Source organism: Alligator sinensis, unplaced genomic scaffold (genome assembly GCF_000455745.1).
Source record: "Alligator sinensis unplaced genomic scaffold, ASM45574v1 scaffold876_1, whole genome shotgun sequence".
Classification (NCBI taxonomy): domain Eukaryota; kingdom Metazoa; phylum Chordata; order Crocodylia; family Alligatoridae; genus Alligator; species Alligator sinensis.
Genome location: NW_005841938.1, coordinates 960,964 through 981,921, shown reverse-complemented (window position 1 = coordinate 981,921; position 20,958 = coordinate 960,964). Strand labels below are relative to the sequence as shown.

General features: G+C 38.5%; 1 protein-coding gene across 4 annotated transcripts in view; it reads right to left on the bottom strand.

Annotated features, from left to right (window-relative positions):
* Nucleotides 1–1,568: 1,568 nt before the first annotated feature.
* LUC7L3 (LUC7 like 3 pre-mRNA splicing factor) overlaps nucleotides 1,569–20,958 on the bottom strand; it is a 30,236-nt gene continuing 10,846 nt past the window's right edge. Inside the window, exons 2-12 of one of the 4 annotated variants that reach the window (XM_025199150.1) lie at nucleotides 19,146–19,212; nucleotides 18,087–18,126; nucleotides 17,720–17,864; nucleotides 15,389–15,466; nucleotides 15,197–15,301; nucleotides 12,601–12,762; nucleotides 10,671–10,954; nucleotides 8,782–8,942; nucleotides 3,568–3,708; nucleotides 3,357–3,462; nucleotides 1,569–2,936 (exon numbers count right to left, since the gene is read on the bottom strand). In XM_025199150.1, coding sequence (XP_025054935.1) covers nucleotides 2,912–2,936; nucleotides 3,357–3,462; nucleotides 3,568–3,708; nucleotides 8,782–8,942; nucleotides 10,671–10,954; nucleotides 12,601–12,762; nucleotides 15,197–15,301; nucleotides 15,389–15,466; nucleotides 17,720–17,864; nucleotides 18,087–18,126; nucleotides 19,146–19,212 — 1,314 coding nt within the window. In that variant the 3' untranslated portion in view covers nucleotides 1,569–2,911. Of the gene's footprint in view, nucleotides 3,463–3,514; nucleotides 3,709–8,781; nucleotides 8,943–10,670; nucleotides 10,955–12,600; nucleotides 12,763–15,196; nucleotides 15,302–15,388; nucleotides 15,467–17,719; nucleotides 17,865–18,086; nucleotides 18,127–19,145; nucleotides 19,213–20,958 lie in introns of all 4 variants that reach the window. The other 3 variants (XM_014518065.2, XM_025199149.1, XM_006019761.3) reach the window with 3 other exon arrangements.

Below are 20,958 nucleotides of genomic sequence, written 5' to 3'. Positions count from 1 at the left end.
GATTTGCTATAATTTGACCCAAAAGCCTGAAAGTGCTGAAGTACAACTTGCATTTTCATGACTAGTTTTACAAGATGTCAGATCACATTACCAAATTCAACCTAACACCTTCTACTCCTATGCAAAACATGGTCTAAGCTAAGTTACAGCCCTGTTCTCCAGTGCCTCACACCTCGTTTAGCCATTTATAACCCAGCAAAGCAAAACACGTAGACTGAAAAAATGCTACTAGCCCAACAGAGAGATCATGTATTGTGGAATGACTAAGGCATTAGGACCTTTTCCACCAAAATGACCAACACATACCAATCATATATTGGAATAACATTCACTGGCTATCTCCAATTTCTGAGGACAGATTGATTTTGTTGATATAGCTGGTGATGATATAGTTGGAGATGCTCCTGCTCCGAGCAGGGGGTTGGACTAGATGACCTCCTGAGGTCCTTTCCAGCCCTCATTTTCTGTGATTCTATGTCTGTTATGATTCTGATTAGCGCACAACTTTTGGCTTCTGTGCCTGCAGCTCCATACAGCTCCTTTCCTATCTATGAAAGAGTATTTATCATAGAAAATCCATTCAACTGAATGTACAAGGATAAATACCAGGCAGAACAGACACTCTCTTGAAAGATCTGATCCACAGAATGGAAAAATATGGCACAAGTCAAAGAGCAGCAATCAGAAACGGAATCGTCTCATGTTCCATTTCATTAAAGAGACCAAGTTATGCGATGTCTGAAGCAAATGTTTCCACAAATAATCCAATTAACAGAAGCTCCATGTTAACTTTCTCTAAAGACGCTTGTCATGCTCCATTATCAACATTCAGACCCAGAATACACAATACTAACACAAAGCCTAATCAATGGTTTTTACTTTGAATGCTGGAGCACTGCAAAGATTCGACCTACCCCTTCCCCACCACCAACCAATTGAGATGAGCGTTGTTGCAATACAACTTCACAGGCGAGTTTAGTGTGGAAAGGAACACCCATTCCAAACTACTTTAATATACAAAATATGTCCACTTATTTTGCCTAATTTCTAATGAAGTGTTTGAATTGCTGTTAGGATGCAAACATGGCAGCAGTACAGTAGGAAAATAGACACCGGGACTGACATTGCTTTAATATCTCAATGGCCTTACTTTCCATCACTCAGGAAACTGAAACCTGTATTTGTGTTTTGAATTTTCATTCTGATGAAGTAGGGGTATATACCTGAAGGTGGGGAGAAAGGGCCTCTTCAAAAATTTTTCTAATCTGCCTTATTAGAGGGAAATACATAGCCATGTCTTGTACTTTATTTGACTCCTAAGAAAATAAAGTGTGGCAAAAATCCTGCAGCTTGTAATAATGTGCGACTGTTTAAGAAGTAACCAGGAGTTAGAAGGTACTCGCCTGTTAACAGTTAGGTTTTAGGGACAACTACATTGAAAGAGTCAAAAAGGAAGAAAACCAGAATAACTGACCATCCAAATTAATGGATAAGCTTGAAGACACAAATAAATTTATTAAGAAATAAGTGTATTTAATACTAAACGTTCAATGACAGAGACAATCAAATCTGTAACAGAAATTCAAAGATACTTTATTATTTCCATTTCTGGTATATCAAGAAGCTAGGTAGAGCCTAGTTGTAAAAATGGGATTAATTTTAGTTTGCTTCACACAAATACTAAACATTTATTCCTGTGTTTTAAAGTCCAAGAATGAAAACTTGCAATTAAACACTGAGCAAGCCATGTGTTCAGGTTATGTTGGTTTCTTAAAAAGTCTTAAAAGAAAAAAAAAGATACAGGACTTATATTTTCAGTAGCACATATGCTATTAACACATCCCTCTGAACTCTGGGAGGTAACACCAGTCCTGAATTAAATTTTATAAAAAATTCTAACTGAACTTAATATTTTTCTACGTCACTACAGCTTTCTTTCACCTCATTTTAAAGCAGATCTTCATTAAGCTGTCTTCCGGATTCTTCACAGACTCTTCACGTGGGAGTCCTATAATGCAAAATTTTGGGAAAGCAGACAATTAAACAACGCAAAGAGAGTTTAGATTACCATTCCTAAATATTGGCCCAGTTGTTAGCTGTCATCTTACTCTACTACGACGTCAACACTGACCAGTAGGGGCTTTAGGAGCAATACTGTCATATTAATAGTTTAAGGATGGCACATTAAGTGTTTAAGAGTTCCTAGCATAAATAGTGAAGCTATACTAATAGCTTATGTTGCAAGGAGCTGATGTAAAATCAGAGGTATTCTCCAAGTGTTAGTTCCTTATTTTAGGAATATATCTAAAAATCCTTTATTTAAGCAAGCTAGGTCAAGAAATGGAAGAAAACTTTTAAAGTTGATACAGTATTTTTATGTCCTAATGTTTAGGGTTTTGGTTTTTTTTTTTTATAATAAATCAGAATGGTCAGCACACATTCTTGCCACGTAGTACTGTAACAGTTTCAGGGCATCTGGCCTTTGTATTTACATTTGCCTCACAAGTCTGATTTCAGCCATTATACTGCATGGTACTATGGCCGACTGCAAATTCTCCTACACAGTAGGAAATATTAAACACATACCTCTTAAAGACTTGAATTGCATTGAATGTAACAAGGCGGTTATTATGTAGTGTTTATTGCATTTAAAACTCTTTAAAGATATCTAATTCTGGGCAGCACTGCATCCCTACATACAGTTGAAAGAAAATTCCATTCTGTTAACATCAGATTTACAGTTTTCACACAATACACAAAAATCCTTTTCACTATCTTGTAAATAAAAACACAACAGTAAGCTTAAAGATTACAGGCAACAGCATTCAAACATGGATGTGGGTAGAGAAAGGAGTACCTGGCATGAGTACCTGCTTAGTTTGACTGAATCCTTGATTTTTAATTTGGCTTTTCATGGGCCGCTCACAACACCAACGCTGTGTGAGGTATGGTAGTCAGCTGCAATAATTCATAAACCCTACACTTCCATCAATCCAATGCTACTGGCTCTCGAGTTACAGAACAAACTGCATTAGAATGCAAGGCAATAAAGCAAAAAAAACTAGAAACATCCTTGACAAAGAAATACTAGCAGTTTATATAAAAACAAAGTAGTCCAACATGTGCCTCAAATATTAAGTATTAAAGCAAATGTTTCTGCTGATGTACCAACACAATATGGACTTAAATACAAAAAACAGTTCAATTTCTTTTAAAAAAAAGCGACAACAAAATCCCTAAAATTAAAAAAAGGATAATTAAGTTTTCTATGGTGACCATATTACAAGTATGTTCCAAAGAGGCACACTAATGGGGGCACGAGTCTGCTACAAAATAGCCGAGACAAAACAATGTACCTCAAAATGTTTTGCAGGACTACACTGTCTTTTCCTTCAGAAGGTGCTTTAGTTAGTCTTCTTACTTGGCTTAGTTCCATCTTCATCTGTGCATACTTACGCTGCACTGTTAAACAGTAACAAAAAGCCCTAATCAAAGTTTGAAATAATGCACTTACCTCTGTCTGATCTGAGGTCATATCAGATCAGTTTTAATTGGACTGAGTGTCACCTTCAGATTTAATGTCTTCACTGGTCCCATTGACCTCATTCTTAGTCTCACTCTCCTTCGAGTCTGTGTTTGTGTCTTCACTCTGTTTTTCTCGACTACTGGACTTCATACTACTTTTTTTATCATCAGATCCCCTCTTTTCTGCCATGAAAGAAGACATTAACCATGGATTTCAAAGGAAAAACATATACATTGCACAAGAGGTATGGAGCATACAAGATCGAACCAAATCATTACTACTATAAACCGAAACGAGCAGCAAAGCTGTAGGAAAATGTTTTTGACCAATCATGTTAGAAGGGGCAGGATAGAAGGAAAGGAAAAAAAAGTCAGCAGGGGATGGGAGGAGGCAGGAAAGACGGCTCAGAAAAGGACCAGTTATTCAGCTGCATGCTTGAAGACAAAAAGTGGGGAGCATATGGTTATGTTTGACTGCCTAGCACTCTTACTTAAAGGAGCCAACTTTATAGGCCCCAAATAAACTGATGTCCTTATCACTTCCACCATATACATCTCTCATTGAACGCGGCTCTTGAGAATAGAATCAAGAAGCAACAAAAGGATAAGGCAGTGCTACTCGATCACTTACTGAACCAAAACCAGTTGCAGGAGGGAGAGAGCAAACCAGTAATTCTCAACCAAGTTGCAGTGGCATCCTTTTAAGGGCGCTACACAGTATTAGCACTATCAGGTGTGCAAACACCTACATGATTCACAATTAAAACCCAGGTATTTTAAATATGAATCCATAGTATCAAAAACATCCTGACCTGTTGTGGTCTTTCTGAGTTCTCTGCAAGAGGAGAACTGCTCTATTTTTCTGTAGCCAAAAAACAAATGAAAGCCAATAGCTGGCATTTTCTGAGGGATGCCTCAAGTCTAAGGAGGCTGAGAACCAATGAGGGAAAATGGACAGCCAGGAAGTAACCAACCATAAAAACGCAACTAGGTTTGAAACATGGATCAAGGTGAATACCAAAGCTGACTTCACTGGGACAAAAACTGCAAAGGAAGTTGTTTCAGGTATGTACTTTAGCCTGCACTGAACTTCTCATTCGATTTTCCCAGTTACAGAAAAGCTGGGATAGACCCACCAAAGACAGAAAAGCAGCAATCTGCTGAACAGGAACAGATCAAAAGAACCCCACAATTAATTCAGGAGTTAGATGCGTGACTGGCAACAGAGCAGGGTATAATGCTGAAAAACTGGTATTTTCTTGTCTTCAATCTTCAGAGTGAAGGAATAATGCCAAAAGCAGCAAAGTTTTCCAGGGAAAGAAAAGTATTCACACAGTTATAGGTATTTGTCTCATCCCTAAATGTATAAGTTTAAACGCACACAAATTTTAGTTGCTCTTGTCACTTCAAACCATAGGCATACATGTATGATCAGAAGCAGAATTTGAAAATTTTTAGAAGCCCACCTATAGAATGAGACCATTAAAGCTTTCTCAGATGAATTCATGCCCAATTATCAAGGTACCAAAAAGGGTAATCCACGAGCTAAAAACTTCTAGGGTGTAGCATCTGTACTGGCATAGCACTTCTATACTTTAGAAGAGAGGAGGAGAAAAAGTTAAGTTTCAGAAAAGGAGTAAGATTGGAGGCTTATTTTGTTCAGATAAACCACCTAAAAGGGAAAAACCCCAAACCCAAGAGGCAGAAAACTGCCCAAAGAACACTGGAACTGATGGTTTCATCAAAAGCAGCACATCCAGTGTAATGGGTGGAGAAAGCACATACTGACATCCAAACAGTTAAAACTCTTTCTAGTGCTGCCTGAGTGCCTATCTACCCTCTCTGCCATAACTGCTCAGGAAGATTGCACTCTAACTGACCTTGTGGAAAAGTCTTCTTTTTGTCCTACACGCATCTTCAATGCACACGCAGATCCACTGAGGAACAGTAGTCTTGTTTCCCCGCAGAGGACTAGTAGTCAGTCCAATAATCTTATCTTCTGTCCTATGTAGATATGGTAGATCTTAATAGCCCTATGGATGTGCAGAGTGCACACGGTCGTGTTTTTATTTTTTTGTTTCTGAGGTTTGGGGAGATAGGAACATTTCTTTTGGAATGTAAAGAAAGTACAGCTAACCTGTGGTATAAAAGATAAACCTATACTAAAAACCAGCCTGTCTTCCAGGACCCCAAAAACAGGATAGTCACAGATGATAGCACCTGGACGTTATTGAACAGAACCGACCAATATTTAGAACAAGCTAACTAGCTAATGAACTGAGTTTCTTTAGCTCCTGGAATATTTGCATGCAGGTGGCAAGTTCCTATAATTTATTACTCAGTCATAGTTGCTTGAGAATTTTTTTTTATTATTCTTTTGAATTGCAGGTGCTTTTTGTAGCTTTTTCAAGTTTCCTGCGATGTGCTATAAGCTATCTGAATGCAGGCACAACTATTTCTGAATTAGTATCTGCACAGGGAACTGAAGTTGTCCTTTTAATGTAAACAAAATATTACATTGTTTATGGCATACAACTTCAATGCATGCATCTAACATGTTGCCATTTTTCCTTTTTTTGAAAAATTCACAAAACTTAAAATTGCTAATTTTGAACATATAAGAAAAGGGGGGAAAAAGAAAAAAAAAAGCCCATCACTTTCAGGCACTCCATATTTTTTTTTTTATGGATAAGGCTAGTGGATGTAATACAGGAACCAGGCACAGGAGTTTCAAAAAAACCCTGCAAAAAACAAAAACAACCCCCCCACAAGCAATCCTTAAGAATTAAAAAGCTAGCTGGAGGATAGAAGAAAAAGCTGACAAGTTTTACACAAAATGTTGTTTCCATGTATTTACTGCCAGTTCTACTTAGGCCTATTTCTGAAGGGAAAATTTTAGCTTTTATTAAAACAAACAAACAAAAAACCAACAAACCAAAAAAAAAAAAAAAAATCACCTTTTTTCCTTCTATCAGAGTCTCTCAGTAATTGCATAGTACTGTAATACACGGACTGGAACTCAGGACTCGAGGATTGTTGTCTGACCTCTGGTTTGCTGTGTATCGTCAGACATGTCAGGTCATATGTACCACAGTCTGTTGACAGTGTGGAGGCTGAATGTAGGGTTTTGAAGCAATCTGAGATTTCAAGACTAAAGGCACTACAGATAGAAGTATTACTTTCAGCTACTCTCTGGCTGCTGACCTTTAAATGCTGATCCATGATGGATATGAAGGTTAATAAAAGGATCAAAATCTCTTTGCATTGCATTAGGTCTAATGGAGTCAACAGAATAATTGGTAATAGGGTCTTAACGCTAGACTGTATATGAAGTAGACTGAGAAGCTAGCAACATTATTATTCATTGCTAATTATGATGCTTGGACCTTCAAAGCTCAGTACTTAAGGACGGTGTCTATAAATGCAAATTAATGGAAAAGAACTTTCAAAATTGGAAATGGAGTGGAATTTACAATTTTTTTAACTGAAGAATTCCATGCCTGATGTAATAGATACAGAAGTCTTTCTAGATTTCAAGAGCATATTTCTCTCTACTAGAAAAACATCTCTTGCATTACACTTTTGCTCCTCGGCACTACTAATAATTTATCAATACTACTGTACATTTGTTACAGTAGTGTAGGGACACAGCCAGGTGCCCAGGGCGCAGTCAACTCCTGATAGCTACGTGACTGCGGCTGCCAGGAGCAGGCACTTGTTTCCCCTCCACTCCAAGTTGCACCCGACTCGGTTCAATGGAGCAGGGAGTAGCCTGCAAACAGACCAGAAGGAAAATTTTACTCAGTTAAGAACTAAAATATTTAAATGCTGGAGACTCTCCGTTTATGGGAAGATTAAGGATAGAACTAGGAACCTATATACCATGTGTGATCTTAATAATGGAAATTATTTTAACAACACACAAATTATTATGCTACATGTACACAACAAAACTACCTGACCAACTGAACACTAGAAATCTGTCTTACCTTAAGTGAAAGAAATAATCAATGTATTAGGTGGAAGGAAAGTAACTAGTGAATAGGTACAGGGTACGGAGGTCTGACCTTGTGTGTACTACACAAAGCAAGTGGCAAAGCATACCTCTAACTGGGAGCTCAAAATTAGACAGAATACTCTGGAGAGGAACATCTTGGCGTTAGGCAGAACACCCTGGTGAGATGCATCATGGTATAAAATCAGAAATGATACTGCTCAAAGTGTCTAACAAGGTATGTGATATAGCCATATTTTGGCAACTTACCCATTAAGCATTTATTGAAGAAATGGAAAAATAAGAGTATGGCAAATCAGCTAACATTTAAATAGTGCCTTTCATCCCAGAGAATCTCAAAGTACAACTTATAATCACTTCATGAGTTACTGAAATGAAGTCTTATCTAATATAAACTGTGCCGTGTTTCACACAGGATATCACTTGGCAACCCAAAAGAAACTATGTTTTGGAGTCTAGAAGTGAATAGGGTATTCAACTGAAGTTTCAGAAAAATATTTAAAATGGTAATTTATCACAAATACTGTATTTCTATAGGATCTGTTATGTTCACAAAAGTTCAGAATGCCCTGTTTTACATCTGCTTCATTTGTAAAGCCCAACAGGAACTTAGCTCAAGGTGTCATGGATATAGGTTAGGATGATAAGAGGTCTCAGAAGTTAGTGAAAACTAAGGTAATTTTTTTTTTTTTTTTTATCAGAGGACATTAAAAAGATACATAATAGAAATGTACAGAAAAGGAAGATACCATAAACAGTAAACAAAAATACATACAAAGTAAGAAAGCAACTTTTAATGGAAATAGTAAAACAAAAGATACATAACAAATTAAGAAAACTACTTTTAATAGCACTGAAAGGTCATTCTAGAACTGACAGCTAGGGACAGCAACAGAAAATATAATTTAATATGTTAAATAGTTATTGTGGCCTGTGGGTTTTTCAGAAGTCAGTCAACAGACAAAACCTCATGGCTTTTTTTGGAGACAATATAGTAATGCGCTTCGTGTTGTGACTTTAAATAAGAAAGTGAAAATAGCAGTGTTGGTGTTGAGGGAAAAGGATGAGGGAAAGAACAAAGAGTGCTTCCTATCACTCACTGGTGACACACAGTTTGCTTACTTTGATTTCAGGTCTAAAGTTATCCTAAGAAAACAAACAAACGTTCTTGGTCCGTGATTTATGGGGCCTCAGTGGTAAGACTGGTTCCTGATTGTTTAAAGTGCACCATACCAACTAACCTTTTTCTTTAGATTTCCTGTCTTGTTCTCTATCTCTGCTTTTGCTTCTGTGCTTGTAAGATTTCCGATCACGACTCTTCGATCGTCTCCTATCCCGGCTGCGAGACCTGTGTTTTCTTTCTGACCGATCGTGGCTTCGGCTTCTTCGTCGATCTCTACTCCTTACCAGAGAAAATTTTAAGTAGAAAAAGACTATTAGCTGATGTTCACAGCTCAAGGAAAAGAGTGCTTGGTCTTTCACTAGACTGCCATTCTACTCCCGTCTGGTTCAAAAGGATTAATATTGTGAAAGGTCAAGTTTTGCTTATAACCCTTCCCTTTTGCAATTAGTTATCTATACTTTAAAATCTGCATCCACTTTCCTCTTCATTTGTTCAAATGCCACAACTGCCCGTGTCCAACTGACAGTTCTTGGGAATGACTAATTAAAGAAAATAATCTTTACAATGATAAATACTTCAGCTATACTTTGAAAGCATTTGTCATCTTAAAGCTGATCTCAGAATACACATACCACAGTGGATTAGATTTTGCACCAGCCATCTTTCTGAGTTACATCCTGAAAACAGCAAGAACTGCCACTCCGTGGAGAAGTTTAATGGAGCTAACAACCAGCACATCCGTAGAATCAAAGAAAATGAGGGTTGGAGGGTTGACCTCAGGAGGTCATCTCGTCCACCTCCCTGTTTAAGGTAGAACCATCCCCAACTAGATCATTGCAGCCAGGGCTTTGTCAAGCCAGGCCTTTAAAACTTGCAAGGATGGAAATTCCACCCCCCTCTAGGTAACCCATTCCCGTGCTTCACCACCTTCCTAGTGAGAGAGTTTTTCCTAATATCCAACTTAAACCTCTCTTGCTGCAACTTGAGACCACTGCTCCTTGTTCTGTCATCACTGAGAACAGTCTAGGTCTAATATGATTCTTAAGTTCCTAATTTTAAAGAATCAATTCCCCAAAGCCACACACTGCTCAGTGGATGCTCATATTTTGAGCATACTTTTGCTTGGGTAGCATTTCAGGCTTAGTTTTTCATTTTGAAGTCTGTATTCAATGGTGCTCTTCCTACGCTTGCCTGTAAAACAATTTAAAATGCAGGGAAACCTGCTAAACATCAAGCAGTTGTACACCATAAAAGATCAGTACACTTCACTGCTTCTTTAACCAGAATGCATCACACACACCAGTGGTTTCTTGACTTCTTCCACTCTAACCTCAACAGCTCTCACTTACCTTCACTGTAAGGACTCTCAATGTTCTGTTCTCTCCATGCACTTGGTTCTCTGCACATTCCACCCCATTCCCTTTTTCTCAGCATATATTTCCCCACTCCCCTGTGCTATCGGTTCTGTATGCTCCACAGTCTCCCTTGGCCATGTGCCAGTGTAACTATATGTTCCTTTCCTTACATTGCCTGCTTCCCATGCTTTTGTCACATAATTCTTCCCCCTTTACTGGGGTCTCAGGCACCCACTGCCCTCCAATTCTTTCTGTCAGTTGGGAAAGTCTTTCAGAACATCAACATTTTATAAATCTGTTTTTGTAGGTCAGGAAGAGGCAATTTAAAGGGTGCAGTTAGAGGTGGTTGAAACTGCTATACCTGATAATCAGATGCCAGGACTCCTACAGTTTACCAAAAGTCAGCAGGTTTTTGCCCAGTGATGCTTTAAGGATTCCTTCATCAATTCCAAAATTCAGATGTGGCATTCAGAAGTGACTATGTTAAAGGCAGACAAATGCCTTCAAGATGAGTACAAGATATCCCTTAATTTATCCAGCAAACTTACCAGCACAACTGTTCCTTTACAAGTTCAAAAGTCCTCTAGATAAACAGCTCACCAGTATAAATTGATCTCCCCCCAAAAAACCCAGCAGTTCTGATTTGCGGTACCTGCTTCGCCTTCTTTCTCTGCTTCTTGATCTTTTGTGGTCCCGTGATCGGCTGCATCTTCTGTCAGATGTTCTGCTTGAATGTCTGCTACGGGAACGACTCCTTTTACGCCTCTCTCTGTCACGAGCCCTCTCTTTTTCCTTTTCTTCTTCTTCACGCCTTCTCTTCCGTTCCCGCTCTTCTCTTTCACGCTCTCTCTCTTTCTCTCTTTCTTCTCGCTCTTGCTTCTCCTTTTTTAACCGGTCATCCCGCTCAGGTTCTTCAGTTCTTTTCCTTAACTTTTCCTTAAAGAACAGCCAAGTGTAAGGATTAATAGAAGGAAAAATACTGCTCAAGTGAAACTATGAAACATGACTAATTTACTACATTTAAATGAACGATGCTTAATGTTCAAAAACCAAAGAACAGCTTGCTTTTATTTCTTTAACACACACACACACACACACACACACACACACACACACACACACACACACAGAGCAGGTGTTTTTTTGTCTCTTTGGTACTTCCTAAAACTTAAGGCTGAAAAGACTCAGAGCTCAGACAAGTGTTGTGGGAAGAGGAGGGGGGAAAAAAAAAGTTACGGATGTATGGAGGAGAACCAAACAGAAGAGTAAGTAAGGTGCACATGCCTGTGTGTTTTAGGAATTATTTATAGTAACGCTTTTAAAGTACCAAACTAGAGTTGAGGGTTATTTTGTTAGATAAGACCTATGTGAAGTTACTGCTGTGGACTGAATTATTTCTATTAAAGCAAATTTAAGTATTAGCTGAAGAACAATGACAGAACATGGAAAAAGATAACCACACGCTGTAGGAGACTGCCCAATATGTCCCCCTCAAAGCATCTTACTTATGAAAGGGGAAGAAAACCTCACTTCAAATATTTTAAACAGAGCACCCTCAGGTTTCTCAGCTCCCACAAATCCTCAGTAAACCAAAGCTGGGTGTTTCTTATGTTTCAGGCTTCAATTCTTTGGTGTTTCCAAGCTCCTAATGGCTGAAGCTCAACTGGTGAGCTTTGCTCCCATAAAGCTTGATTTCAGTGCTCTACAAAGCAAATCAAGACTGGAGGTGCCTCTCCAAACAAGGCGATTTGTAATGGTTTTGGGTGTCTTCCAAGCCTCTAGTAAAATCAGGGGGTTCTACTGCAGACTTATATTTAACGTGCTTTCAACTCAGAAATATACTTCTTACAGACACAATGATATCTCTATAAAAATGGTCAGGTATGCAAACCCCCTTTCCTCAATCCTGTGTCAATTCAAATACTTCAGTATTGTCCCTCCCTGATGATAGATGCAAGAGATTTCTGCAATATCATATATTTCAGGAGAGTTCACTAGTCATGCCATCTCTCCCATCTACAGGGAAGAAACATGCCTAATGGTTAAAAGCTAATATATACAAACAAACAATTTTTTTTTATTCCAGTGAATTTTTTTGAATTTTTTTAGTAATAGGCTTGTCATATTTGTGATACTGCATTCTGGGATAGCTTCACTGAACCAGAAAATATGAAGAGGGCTACATATCAATACAGGAAAAATACTGTAAAAACAAAATTGATAGCATCCTGTGTTGAATGCCAGCAAGAGCTGCATAAGTAAGAGATTTTAAGATTAATCAAATTTTCATTCTTGGCTTCATATTTTGGGTAATATTTACAAAAGTAACTGATTTAGGAATCTACATTCATTAAAAAAAAATGACTGACACACTTCAATGCTCACAATCCACTGAAAAGCATACTTGTTACCTTTGAATTATTTACTATTTAAAGTCAGTTCTTCAATACCAAACAGCGAAACACTGAAATTAGGAATCTGTATGTAAAAACACCTGCATTTTGCCAACCATCTGGAATGCAAACAGTTAACATACAAAAAAAGATTTTTTTTTTCCTTTGATTATCCCAAGTTATACTCACTTTTAGGTCTTCTACAGTAGCTTTTATTTTAGCATAACCCATGTGCTGCTTCCCCATCAAGTGGTCATCTACCCTGGACTGCGCATCTCCTACAATTAAAAAGGCTCCACAGACTTCACACACTTCCATCTGCTTTTCTTGGGCTGCAAAGCTCTCAATCGTCTGCAAGAGAAAATATTGGTTAGGAGAAAAGTTTTGACACGAAGTCTGTCAAGAGGCTTTTGCACTTCTTACTTTATCAACTGCTGCAGTACTGTCAAAGGAATTCCACCTTTCAACAAAGCTTAAAATTACCTTTGTCTTCACAATAATATTAAGTAACCTACATATTATGCCCACTATGAAGAACACAGCAAAAACAAACCCTCCCAAACCACTAGGTTTAACGTGCTAATTGAAGGCACTGCTCAGACTATATGAAGTCTGTACATTATAACAAATATTCAGTTGTATGAGACAGAAAATAAGTCTTACTCTTCTTCATTGTGAAGCATACAGATGCCTATTAACTGCAGCTAGACCTAGCTGCATGATAGTATTCAACGTTAAATCTAATTTACAATGAATTAAGGACAATTTAAAGACGGGTCATAGTAGATACATGTGTACATAGGTGCCTATTCAAAGGTGTCCAACAGAAAAGTTTTGGAGAATTAAAAAAACACTGGAATGCCCAAAATTAAAAGGAAGGTAGGCCTTTAAGGGAACTATGGGAATGTTTGAAATATTTTAATACACTAAAAACTCACTACAGCCTAAATCAGAAGTTACTCCTCTGTAAGGTTCATATGCTACGTTGCACAAATGTAAGTTCCACTTGTAACCCTGAACAAAAAGCAGTCCAAGTACAGTATAAGAGCAAGGTGTCTCTGAAATTTAATTTAACTTCACACACCAAGTTCTTTTCATAGTCTAAAGCTAGCCATTTACTTCAGTTTCCCCAACAGTAAAAGTTACAGAGATAAATCTGTTGCTACCTAATAGGAACATGCTGCAAAGCATCCTGAAAACAAAGGGAGCCAAACTCAAGCCGTAACAGCATATGTACCTCCAGCAATCTCAAAGGAGTTGTATGTGTACATGAAAGCCACTCAAATTGCACAAAAATAAAAAGGTTAATTAACTTCAACAAAGCCTTCTAAAATACTGATGTACAAGAAAGTATAAAAAAACCTCACCAAGAACAAAGTTTGGTGAGAACTGGAGCTGGTTGGAAAATTTCTACAAAAATGAAAAAGTCACAAGGAGAACATGGATTGGCAACCTTTTACTAACAGCAGGCTATTCCTTCTGACCTAGCTGGTGCCACATGCTGCCATCCTCTGCAGTGCCCCAGTTGTTCCTGCTCTGGACAGAGGGGCTGAACTTTCCTCTCCCCAACCCCAATGCAGACTGCTCAGAAAGATATACTGAGGGACAATTTAGAGGGGCTAATTTGGTAAGCATAGCCAAGAAACATGTCTGAATTAGTTACAAGCATGTCTTATCAGACTGACTTTTAAAGAATGCCAGAACAGTAGCTCAGAAGGGTCAGTGAAATTAATGAATCAAATGTCTTCTAATTCAAAGGTCAATGGAAGGATAAAATGTCGGTATTTAAAAGCTACCGCAGAGCTCATCAATGCCTGCAGGAGAAAAAATAAAGGAAACACCATGCTCCTTGTGTTTGAATGATAATGGGTAAACGTAGAAAGGACACATGGTGGAGTTGAAGGAATAGAAATGATTTAGTTTTCTTTACAGGAGGCTGAAAGGGTCCTCCAGTTTAAGGCAGTTTATTTAGCTCAACAAATGCTGCAATGAGAGAGGTTGAAAAATTAAGTTTTTAGTAACTGGACAAATTGTCATATTGCTTTCATCTTAATCAGGTCCTGTTCACCATCCCTCCCCACTCAATACTTTCCAACTCCTTACCTTAATTTAAAGGACAGAAAAAAAGGAAACTGCAAAAATGCTTCTAAAATTAAATAATGGTTGGGGAATTTTAACTAATCAATACATACTCACACCACCAATTTGTGTGTGTCATGGAATATGAATTTCAGGGTATGCTTACACTGAAAATTAGAGGTGTGTCTGCAATTCATGTAGACAACTGTGAGCTAATGAAGGTATCAATGCTAAGTTTGAAGCGTAACTGTGTGGTCCCCAGCCCTGGGCATTTACCCCAGTCTCATGCCATCAAAGCTGAAGCTCAACTATTGCTGGTATCAGAGTTAATAAAATTAAGGCTAGCTCTAGTATGTTTGTGTGACCTGCACACAAACTCTGAATAAGAGAGTGAACCTACCTTAAAGGAATTTAGAAGGAAAAAGTTTTGGATGAAGTGTACAATCTTGATCAAGGCTACATGAAGTCTTAAAGACTGACGCATTAAAAAAAAAATCCCTCTCAGAATCAGCCTCAGTTTGATTACAAAGGAAAAGTATTTTGACCAGGAAGCAATACTTTAAAGTCATGTTATTTCTTTCCTTTTTCCCCCCAATGAATTCTGTAAATTAAGCTATTATGTCACAAGCATATATTTGTTCAGGTTCTCTTGTTGCTGAGCTCTAAAATAACCATAACAAGAACAGCTCATACAGGCCTTACTTACAGAAGTTGTAGACCTGAGCAACTCTCTCTCTTCCTTTAACTGTTCAACAAGTTTCATCATTCCTTGGGCTTCTTCCACTTTTCCTTCTGAACCCAATTCTTCAATCTGAAGGACACAAACACACACACACTGTCAGACTGTCTCAAAGTGAGCATCTGAGTAATACGTTCTGTTTTAGAGAATTCGACTCACTTGTTGCAGTAGTACATCGATTTTGTCAGTTAACACTTGAATCTTCTCTTCGTTTTTACCAGTAGGTCCAGCTGCTTGCTAAATGTTAAAAATGAACACACACAGAATTAAGTCCCTACTCAAAAAGTAAATGGATAAACAATGCAGTTGCTCAAAATCTCATTAATTGCTCAGTAAAGAAACAAGAGTAGGGACAACGTTCAACTTGAAAACTTAAATACTCAGGTCAGTTCATAGAGTACCAATCAGCACATGGCATTTTATTTGACAACATGGTAGGCAAGAAAAACAAAAAACTTAAATACACCTTAATTATTTATCTGAAAATACTACAGGGGAAATTTAAAAAAAAACCAACACTGCTATACCATCACTTGGGTGTTGATAAAAAGAAAACATTAGCTTTTAACCTTGTTTGGTGCTGGCACTTTCCAGGATTCTAACTCCTGGGTCCTAGATCCTTAGAGCAAGAACGGCAGACCACCTCCCTTCTTAGACTTCAACCTCTGACAATGGCAATGGAAGGATGGAGCATGAGGCAGGCCCAACTGAGGGGATCACTCCATCCTCTGCAGATTACAAATAATGCCTTTAAAGCCCTGCTTGCCTCAACAGTTTCTGCACGTTTTCGTTTGGGGGAAGGCTCGTGAACAGGCATGCCAAGAAGCACATCAGCCAAGGTTTAGCAACTAGGAAGCTAGATCATGCCTAAATCCAGCAGAATCCACAGGTCAGTCGCATGACATGTTCTGAGACTAGCTAGCTGGTCGGGGCTCTGCACTAAATGAAGACATGACAGCTAGTTCCTTTATATCAGCGTTTCCCAGTGTCCAGGTGTGCCACGGAATTTTGGGCCGGAGCCATGCCCCCTGCCTGCTGCCACTGCGGACAGACAGACAGACAGCATGGCTCCAGCCAGTGATTTGCGTCCATGCGCTGTGTTCAGCCGCTCCACCTCCCCACCGGGTCCGTGCCCGGCCGCTTGCCGGCCTCCCACCCCCACTCTGCATTTGAAAGGTGTGCTGTGGGATGGGAGAGGCCTGGTAAGTGTTCCGCCAGAAGCAAAAGGTTGGGAAACGCTGTTTTATATGACTAGCGGTGGTAATAATGCAGCAGTCACAACAGTCAATTCGGGATGTGACAGCCTGCTTAAGTGGAGTCAAACCCACTCTGCCAACTACTCTGAAGAGGGGCACGATCCCAGACTATACTGGGATGGGGACATGCCATCTAATTTTGGACCTGTTCTTCTTTGCCTAAAAAAATTCACTAGACCAGAAAGGAGGAGTAAGTTCTAGTTTACCCATTCAGACACTCATCAGGGAGTGGAGGAAGGGGGTACACAGTCCTAGGTTCTAGTCCTAGCTCTACTCCCATTACTAGGATATGATCGTACTTGCTCCTTTCTTCCAAATAAACTTGACTGGAGAGGGCCTCTCCTCCCCAGCAGCCTGGATTTTCTTCATGGAGGTGGGAAAGGTGGGTCTGAATCCTTTCAGCCAGAAAAGGGAACTGAACCCTATTTAAAAAAAAAAAAAAATTACTCCTGCTCTTACTGGGCACTAGCCTTCAGGAGAGGGCTCTGGCATGTGAAATCCAAAATGGAGGGAGATACCTTGCAGTAGGAAGGCGGAAGATGCCTCGACTTAGTTCTACAAAGGAATTTAATTGACTTTCTAATTGCCTGGGTCCCATTCAAATAACAATGCCATGTTCTTGACACATACAGAGTGCAGGGGGTAGTTTCCCTTGGCTGAAGGAAAAAAAAACCTGCAAAAAATTAGCAAATTCAGAGTAATCAAGGTAAATCTAAAATGCCCTAAATCTAAAATGCTGATGCAAGACTACTTTTTCACTGTATTCCACAGAGAGAGAAAGATCAGTTTTTAAAGTCTGCAACTTGCTCGTCCTTAAAGATATTAAAAAAACAAAACCTGCTCTCTTTAACCAGAAAGATTTCCCACAGTCTCAAAAGGCCATTCCATCAATTTTGCCAATTAGGCTCAAGCTGACAACTGTTAAAAAAAAAAACAGCCCTTCAAGAAATCAAAAGGAATAGAGGATTTATGTACACTAGACCAAAATCATTCCAGATATACAGCAATTAGAACATCCCAAGCAGCTGCACCTAAATATAGAAAATAGAAATGAAGATATTATGACTATAGCACCCTTTATTTCCTTGACTTCCAGATGATCAATGCTCAAAGCGCACATTAATAACTTCCATACTGTTCTCAATGCATTCACTCGTCAGCAAGCACCAAGAAAACCTGAAGAGACCACCCTGAAGAACAATTCTTTGGTTTAAATAAATGATTTTCTACTCACTCCTGATGACTGCTGGTTCTGGGAGAGCGCCAAACGTGCATGGCCTCTTCGAATCCTACGTTCTACCTCTGCAAGTAAGCTCTGTAAATACCGAAGAAAGTCTCTTTCATAGCCCACTTTCATAAATCGAGAACTCTTCTCATACCTGATTAAAGACAGACATATAAAAAAAATGACTTCAAGCTCATGTCTTGTTCAAGAAAACACATGCAAATTGCTATAATTTATCAGCTCAAGTAAAAATTACAAACCCTTTGTATTATAATGAATTTTAAGTAACTCTGCATAATGATTATTTTCTTATTGTCTGGTTGCTCAAACCAGAGAGTGGAAAAACAAAACTGAAAATAATGCAATGTATACTCACTGTTTACGTAGATTTTCGTCATGTATTTTTTCACAAGGACCTAAAAACAACACAATTAAAAAGACTAAGCAGAGTCTCTTGAAAGCCACAGTGACCAATTTTAAATATTTAGGCTAGGATTGGATTTTTGTGTTCCAGGACACAGCAAACAATTCCAAAGGGTCTCAGGAAAACAGAAGAGTGAAGCTGATGTGTTTTTATGAAGCTGTGTAAGCTGGCCTTTTGTGTCTAATTTACGCCCACTTTTGGGGGACTTGCAAGATAATTTAAAGCGTAAAAATATCAAAATTCTGCAACATTAAGAGAACTAAAAAAAAGAAAGAAAGGAGGATTTACAAAGCACAAGCCAGAATAGAAATCCACTGCATTTCTAGCACAAAAATATTCCAAAACTTGAGTTTTCAAAACCACGCTGTCACGATAATTTAAGAAAGGAATCAGTACTCTAAGGATCTTCAAAGGCTGGTATAATTTTCACCAAGTCATTTTTGAGCTCCAAAACCTGCTCAGATTTTGAACTGTATTATAGCCTACCAGCCAACTAAAAGTTTGATTTCAAGTTTATAAACAGACAAAGGCGGTAAGGACTCCATTTCAGGCCTGACATGCACAGTAAATTGCACCAATTATACTAATAACATTCCTAATCTGTCTCCTTTTATCAATGTGGCCTTTTTGCTTTTAAATTAAGATGGCTTCCCATACAACGCAAGCTAAAGCAAAGAAAGAAATCCTTATCGGAATAAGGGCATCCACAAGTGCACTGTCTGATATACTGTAACAACTTTCTAGAGTACAAAAGTCCTAATCCCATATCTGCAGTTTAGGGAACAGGATGAGATGGAGTAAAACATCAGAGTAAGCATAGCTACTGTTGAAATCAAGCTTCTGGCAAATCCGAAGAAAAACATTTTATAATGTGATTACTAAAAACTAACAAACAACGTGAAAAGATGAGGTAATGGTAAAAACACTATTCCAAAGGGAAAGCTGTTATCAAAGGTTGCATCTTAAAACTGAATTTTAACGACAGTGAGTAAGACAAAAATGAACACTTACCTAAATCAGAACGTGTATTTGTAAATAATTCAGCTGGACAAAACCCACAGAGGTAGTATTTACAAACCTAAGAGAAAAAACAGGCATCATTTCTCTTTGTATTTGTCACTAATTGCCCTACAACTTCATTCTGTGATAACAAGTGAAATTCGATTCTGTACTTATTTTTGCAAGTCCCTAGTTTTTGAGAATTTAATACATACACCCCCCACCTTTGTGGTACTTGATGGCAGCAAAGGCAAAACATGCCTTTCCGGCAATAGAGCTATAAATCTTACTTTCCACTGCAACGTGGTATTCCTTTATTTTCTAAAATATTATATTCCCACAACCACAAACAGTTGTCAACTGGTCACAGCCCTGAATGAGTACACAGAGTCTAACATCTCCCAAATGGGTGCAATCTGTCATTCAGGAACTTTGATGCCTGGCATTTTTGGGACCTGTCAAGACCTAGAAGGGTGAAAAGAGTCTGACACTGGAAAAACTGTAACTAGTTCTTAGCCCATCTATGTAGACTTTGTGTTCAGCTCGCATTCATTCACCACTTCATGGCTTAGGGAACAGATCTTTTGGATTTCAGTCCAGTCTCCTACTTCAGGTACGCGGACTTTGAGCTGCAATTCTTATTATTTAAAGGCTGCATAGTTACCACAATTCTTTGGTTTTTATTTGCTTGCCTGTTCATAAAGGCTGCACAGGAATGTCTTTAAGATGCTTCAATTAAATGTGATTTGCAAAGAGGGAGAGGGCTTGTGCTCTAGGGGGTCAGAGACTGTTTAGATTGGAATAAGTGACCCAACAATGGAAGAAAAGATGATCAAACAGGAGTCAAGAAAGCTGAAAAAAAATAGGAACTTGAATGGATTTTAATTATACTGTAAAAACCTATTTGTTTGTTGTAACACCCTTAATATCAGTGACTAATGACAAATTGGACACAAGAAGCATTTGTTACAAGGTTCTTCGCCCATACCCATAAAAGGAGGACATGCCCCATATAAAGACCACCAAAAATTGATATCCCTGGTCAAGATCCCTTCAAACCCTTTTTATATAAGATACAGCAGGCAAAAAACAAACAAACAAATGAACCACCACAAAATTCAAATGTCACGTTTAAGGAAGTCCTCACTACAGCTTTTTGCCCAAAGTTAGTACACAACTACCTTGAAATACTTAACTTTATAAAGACTTGTCTTTACATTTCCCCAATATTTTCCAGGCTACAAAGGTCTGAAGTGTAGGAGATAATCTTAATCTTTCCTAATACTCTTGCTGAAGAAATGAATAACTAAAAGAAAAACATTCTTATGCCCATAATCACATTGAAAAAACAATCTAAAAGGGCCATGCTTTTCTGCCAACAGCACTTGATTGAATTTGCTATGTTAAAATAATTTCTCCCCTCAACACACATGCCAGCCCTGTAAACTGAACCTGGGATATGGAAGCCAAACTTCATGCCGCTACAAGTAAGCGTTTCAGCAGTTGAAAATTATTCAATGAGTCTGCTGATATGTGGGACAAAAAAAGAAATTCACTGTGTGGTACAAATGTTAGCTCATTGATATAAATTAGTAGATTTTCAGAGTACAGTACTAAGAACAGATTTAGTCTTCACAGGCATGGTCAGCTCCAAGACTACTGCATCTTGTAGCACACTGTGGAAAGGAGGTGAGCAGCTCTCAGTGGTGAAAGAACAGGTAGGGACTATTTAGAAAAGCTGAATGTGTACACATCCATTGGGCTGGATGCGATGCACCCAAGGGTGCTGAGGGAGTTGGCTGATGTGACTGCAGAGCTGCTGGCC